Here is a 6,704-nt window from a genome sequence, read left to right on the forward strand (position 1 = left end):
CCCCTCCCCCTCCCCCTCCAATTTCATTCCAGTCATCATTATCGGCTGCTTGAAATCCTGCATTGCCTTAGTTTTGTTTTTTTCAGCTCTCAAAGATGTGATTTTGCACTTTCCAACCTCCTCTGCGCCCATCCTAACAAAAATTAAGCAGGGAGTCCAAATAATGTGGAAAAGTGTGAACAAATCTTCCATGTTTGACAGGATTTCGAGTCTTGCGACAGGTGTATATAAAGATGAGTAACAAACTAAAGGAAAAGCCAGAATAAACGAGTGGAGAAACATAACAAATGCAGATGCTTGTGTACAGGATACTAGATAGATCCACTAAATGAGGGAACGTCTTGCCAAGGAGCGCTGAAGTGGTTCTGGAGGCTCAGGGTGTAACGACAACTTTATGTTGGGTTTCGCTTTGATCTGTCACCCATCTGTATATCAACACATCATCGCCTGGATGCTCACTCACTCTGTGCTTCTGGTGCAGAAGACCTCCACTGCTGCAGTATAGAGCTGCTGAACTTAATGCGTTAGTCATTCGACAGCAAATTAATTGGCAGCTGTTTTGATAATTGATCAGTTTGAGTCAGTTTAAAGCAAAAAAAACTCCAGCTTCTCAAATGGGAGAATAATAACCATAAGTCAACCATTATACATCACATTCACTGTCAGACTTGTGTATATTAAAATGGGTTTGCTCATAGTTAAGTTAATACTGCTGTGCCACAACTGAAATGTTAAGCTTCATTTCATTGCTGGCTCTTTATTTCTGCCTGATTGGGTCCCCCCTCCCCAATCTCTGCATTCTCATGACCATAAATTACACATCCTCCGCTCTCATTGTCTGCCACTTTTTAACTTGAAATCAACGCGGGACACAGGACATAAAAAACCCATTAATGTCTGGGAATTTATTCTTATTTCTCAGCTGGGAGAAAAATAGCTAACCTCCCAACCTTTTGTAAATCTGAAATTCAATGGAGCTGTCTTGTGTAATAAACTCCAAAAGACACTTGAAGATGAACGTCTAGTTAGCTGTCAGAATTTTATTTTCCTAAACAGACTCGACACTAACGTGTGTGTATGTGAGGAGATGCTAGTGATGTGCTCTAAGTGTCTGTGTCCATCCCTCATGCTGCCTGTCATGGTTCATTCTGTCATCGTGGGCTCAGATTGTCTCTGTGGCTTAATGTGTTTGCATGTTCTTGCATCCTGCGGCCATTTTCACGATTTTATGATTTGCAGCAACCCGGACTTTGTATGTAGGAGAGGCAGAAACCCATATCTTATGTGGCTAATGTTTGACTGAAATTCTAAAGTGAGATAATAAATTAATTGATATTGTGAGGAGGAAAATCATCCCATCTCACCTCACCACAGTCATCTTGTTGTTTGGTGATTTGTTGGACTTGCCGTTTTAGTGTCTGGCCTGTCTCCGCTCATTCATCACTTTGTGTTTTCTCTTTTATCCCTCTTTCAGCCTCTTCTCAGAGACCTGAGGAGGTGATTCAGCGCTACATGGAAGTAGTGGCCGGAGTACCGGATGAGGTAAATGTCTCAGGGTTTTATTTTTTATTTCCCCCCCCCCTCTCAGACATCACAGACAAACAAGAGGAAAGAGTTATTGGTGCTCTTTTGTACAGGCAGATTAATCACAGTTTATAGGGGTCACTGTCTGTGGTGCATGTCATACGAAGGTGCAACATAAATACAGACTTTTAAAACAGCATTTTGATAGACCGTTTGTATGGGTGTGTGTGCTGCTGGCCCTTAGCTGGGAAAACGGTCCCAGTTTTTCTTTGGTAACTGACACACATTCCCTGGTCCCCTCTCAGGACTGCATTATCTGCATGGATCAACTGTCCAATCCGTCCGGCTACGAGACACCCTCCACAGAGGACGGGGGCCAGAGCATCCTGCCAGACACCGTGGGGAAATTCATCAAGTGTGGACACACCCTGCATATGCTCTGCATGCTGGCCATGTACAACAACGGAACAAAGGTACAGAACTGTTACATACTTAATGCCAACTATAGTATTTTTTTATTATGCGGATGAATTGATGTGAAAGTCTGTACCATGTTACCGCAACATTAATTTGACAAACGCCAATGAGGAATTGTCTTGAAGAAATCTGAAAAACTCGTCTGTGTGTTCAATACGGGGTTACAGTCAGGAGGTGATTAGCTTAGCTTAGCATAAAGACTGGAAGCAGAAGGGAAACAGCCACTTCCAACATCACTGTGATGACAAGAATCCAGAAAATCTCTGCACCCTGCCGCTGGTCATCGAGAAAGAACTCCTCGTACAACCCCAACTTCTCTCATTTGTACTTTTTTTTTCTTTTTTAAAAAGGATTAAAACTAACAAGATCCAACAATGTAATCAGCAAACTTTAAAAGTGCTGGAAGGTATTTAGACAGAGCTAGGCTCGCCGATTCCCCCGTTCCCAGTCTTAACGTTAAGCTAATCGTCTTCCGCCTCCAGCTACGAACTCAACGGATACCACGAGAGGTCTGCTGTTAAAGCTTCCAAACGACCTTGCATCTCGTCTCAAATTTCTATCTTTTAACTATGGTAAACAATCCAGTAACTACATAACCACGGATATCCAATATGTGCACACTAATCTTGGCACAGTGAGTCTTTTAAGTGGAGGAAACTGCCCTCAAGCTAGATTTGTTTATTCCCCTCGACGGTATACCAGTTCTTTATGGTTGTCTGGTCTGTTTGTGTTTTTTTTTGTATGCTGGTTGTCTGAATGTTTCTTCTGCTCGGGTCTCTCAAGAAAAAGACCTGATTGAATAAAATGTAGTGTTAATCTCATACTATAGCACACGTTTACATGAGATTTGCATTAAATGAGCTAACGGTGGTATGGTCCTGTGTGTGGTGAGGTTTTTTTCCTGTCCATAACATGTTTTTTTTTGTTGTAGTGGAATTCATTTAAGGTGTCGTATATAAACTCAATACCAAATAACTACAGTATATCACTTTCCACACATACAAGCCTCAGTGGTTACTGGCTGATGAGACCAGAGGTATAATGACCTGGTGAGTGAGGGGAGGGGGGCGACACAAAACAAAAGTCTCATCAGCCGATCGATGAATAATTTGATCAGCACTTACCTGGTTTGTATTGATCGCTCCCGTTTAAAAAGGCACTCCGGTTTTCCTCCTCAGGACGGCAGCCTGCAGTGCCCGTCGTGTAAGACAATCTACGGAGAGAAGACCGGCACCCAGCCCAAAGGCAAGATGGAAATTTACAGCATCGCCCAGTCGCTGCCGGGCCACCCGGACTGTGGCACCATCCAGATCATCTACAGCATACCACCTGGCATACAGGTACGCCTGCACGCTGAGCCACCAGCTGCTGTTCAATCAAACCCACGTGGGGATTTCTTTTGTACCTTAATTTAAATTGTTCCCCAGTCTTTTCTCTTTCATTTTGCAGTAATCATTTCTTTATTATCAAGACTGCAAAATCAGAGCAGAATTTGAACCTAAGAAAAAAAATATTTCAATAAACATTGGAGTTTGGGCCCCTCCCTACAGGAGAACAACCAGGCCAGCGGTCTCTAGGAAATTTGAGTTTGAGATGTGGTCACATTAAGTCCCACATTGACCCAAAGATACGATGAATTGTATTCATTTATTCATTTATGGAAAGGCGTTTAAAAAGTCGGGGCCTTACTGTGACTGTTCTGACTCCACAGGTCTCAGCTCAGGAGAAAGCAGCTCGAGAGCCAGTTCTCAAACCTCGTAACAAAAAAATATTACTTTGGTGAACAAAACTCAGAAGTACTTTAACAATGAAGGAATGCCTCTTCAGTAACAAATAACTCTTCAATAATAACGAATGCCTTTTCAAAAATAATGAAAATAGACAAAAATAAGCCTCCTGCATGAATGGCACTAAAGACTGCCCTGGTACAGGTACTAATGGGGGTGTATGTTCACCCAGAATCACTTTCAGTTAAAAACAAGAGAGACTGCAAATAGAGCTCAAGTTTCTGGATGGCTATGTCTGCTAAACTGAGGAAGGATCAGAATGCCCTGGGTGCGCAGTTCCCTGCCTCTCTTATGCCTTTAAGACTGGGCGTGGTCACACCCTGATTGGCCGAGAGGGGAATCGTCAAGCTGCTCTCAGTCACTGTTGATGGGTCAATCCCCACACGCTGTGCAACAGGTGATCTGAATGATCCTGTAATCAGCGCAGAGGAGCATGAGCCAGAATGAATGCGGAAAGGTCAAATGAAATGGCAGCAAATACAAATGAATGAGGGACTTCTACAATATAATATTCAAGGACATGACAATTATATATTCTTTTATTTATTTTTTTAAATTAACATTTTATTGATTCCATTCAGTATTCTCCCATTAGCATTTAACATCTCACACATATGTTTTCCATGTATACAGAGCATACAAATACTTCACAGACAACAGGGATCAAACACATAAATATACAAAAATTCACAATTAAACACAAAACTCAGTAGACTTGAAATAAGTACATTTTTCACTACGATAAACATTTTCATTCCCCTCTTGTAAATACCTTTCTCACCTGGTGAAGATAATGCCGAACACAATCTTATGAACATTGAACAGTCAAAATTTGTAGCAAGGGGATCCATAAGATACATTGTTTTTACCAAATGAAAGTCTCGTTCTCGAATGGTGTAAGCAAAGATCAACCCAGTTATTCCAGAAATTCTTACATTTATCTGATTCTAGTCTAACTAGGAAAGAAGACTTTTCCATCCTGTAAAACTATATATTCTTTAAATGAGAGAGAGAGCATTATGGGTTGCTGTAGCCTGAATGTTCCGTCTCTATTGTCGTGCGTGGGGAATTCGGCTCACAGCACGGCAAAAATAGAAGCACCAAAGCAGCGTCATCCGTCAGTGAAACAGATGAAAGATGTCACTCACTAAAATAAAAATCTCTTGTTGCTAAGCGGGGCGAGTTCCTCGTTTATAGTCTCTTTCTTTTTTTTTTTTAGAGTTAGTCCTAAAAGTGTCAGTCCAGCTTCACCTGCAGGAGCTTCCGACAGCTCGTGTAATGCGTTTTGCTGCCACGGAGGAAATAACTGAGTTGGAAAGCACTTGCAGATGTGTTTACCGTAGAAGGAAACCGCATCATTTATCAACAATTAGCCGTGTTACTCAGTGTCATCATGATGAGGAGCAAAATGAAATACGCAACCAGCAGCCCGAGAAAATCATCGAGGCGGTACGCCTGTGTATGTGTCTTCTTGGACTAATAGTATCTCAGGGAAAACTTTCCCAGCAGTCTGAAGTCTTCCATCTCTTCAAAGAGCCTTTTTTCCAGGTGTGTCGTCAAGGTCGCTTTATGTTCGGGGCCGGTACCGGTACCTTTTTGAAAAGTTTGAAAGGGGGAATCTGAACATAATGACCGGAGGAGAGACTGCAGTCTAGACTGAAGCTCTTTCAGGGTGTTTCAAACAAGTTTAAAACGGATTGATGTTCAGGCTCGACTGTGGGAGAGATTTCTCCTCCTCACAGCGTCGCCCGCTCCTTTGTTACGGCCTTTTGGGAAAGCCCTAATTTCTTTCCGTGTCCTGCTGTAACCACCAGTGCAGATAAATTGCAGCAAAGAGCCGTGCCCACCTAAAGCTACAGGAACCTGAATCAGATTTGTATCGAGCTGTTGGTCTACTGTTCAAAACATGTCATCAGATTATTCCATTGCTCCGACTGATCCCTAATATTAAACTTTATATGTTTCCATTCATCAGTCAGTCTTTGTCCTTCTCCACCAGGGCCCGGAGCATCCCAACCCGGGACAGCCGTACACCTGTAGAGGCTTCCCGCGCTTCTGTTTTCTACCGGACAACGACAAGGGCAGGAAGGTAAAAAGCAACACGCCTGCAGTCTGCCCTACAGACGCTTTCAGTGTACACAGTGTGAACAGATCTCAGATATCAGCATCTATACCCGACCACAGGTCCCAGATTATCAATAAGTCACAGCAGAACCGCAGTGGCGCTGGAGAGACCAACCCGACACCTGCTGCTCGATACTACCAACACACGACCCTGCGCGGCGCTCCGTCGGGATTGTACTGTTTCGCTGTGATTAAATTAAGAACATTTTGTGCTCATTATGAAGTTGTGTTGTTTCCATGGTGAATTAGGAGCTCATTTCCTGCTTGCTGGCGACGGCAGCTGCACACTTCAGCCTCTATAAATAATCTCTGCTGTAATTCACTAATGGAAAACTGGATTAAATTCTTCCAGTTGTAGTGTATCTGCGCGTAGGGCTCATCCTGGAGTCCCTGGTGTGATGCCCAGGTGGACGCTGGCGGTCCCACAGTGCAGTACACGGCGAGAGCCTTTTTACTGGTTAAAATCAGAAACACAGTTCATCCTCGTCAGTCAGGCAGCTCATCTGTCGTTATTAACTGGTGTTAGATAATCGCATATTGGTTAAATTGTTGGACCTGGTTGGAATCAATTTTAAAAACAGTTGCTGGTTCGTTTTCGGACTAATGGATTCGTTGTCTCTCTGCTGAACAGGTACTGGAGCTGCTGAAGGTCGCGTGGATGCGGCGCCTCATCTTCACCGTGGGAACTTCCAGCACCACCGGCGAGCCCGACACGGTGGTGTGGAACGGCATCCACCACAAAACAGAGATGATGTCCAACTTGTCGGGCCACGGCTACCCCGACCCCAACTA

At 43.4% G+C, this 6,704-nt stretch overlaps 1 protein-coding gene across 1 annotated transcript in view; it reads left to right on the forward strand.

Annotated features, from left to right (window-relative positions):
* dtx2 (deltex 2, E3 ubiquitin ligase) overlaps window positions 1–6,704 on the forward strand; it is a gene marked incomplete at its 3' end in the record, with an annotated part of 14,819 nt that extends 8,115 nt beyond the window's left edge. Inside the window, 5 exon segments of the mRNA XM_035667035.1 lie at window positions 1,475–1,542; window positions 1,830–1,997; window positions 3,180–3,341; window positions 5,788–5,877; window positions 6,544–6,704. Of these exon segments, the coding sequence (XP_035522928.1) occupies window positions 1,475–1,542; window positions 1,830–1,997; window positions 3,180–3,341; window positions 5,788–5,877; window positions 6,544–6,704 (649 nt within the window).

The sequence above is a fragment of the Morone saxatilis genome, unplaced genomic scaffold (genome assembly GCF_004916995.1).
Source record: "Morone saxatilis isolate NCDOM2014 unplaced genomic scaffold, NCSU_SB_2.0 Contig20, whole genome shotgun sequence".
NCBI lineage: Eukaryota > Metazoa > Chordata > Actinopteri > Moronidae > Morone > Morone saxatilis.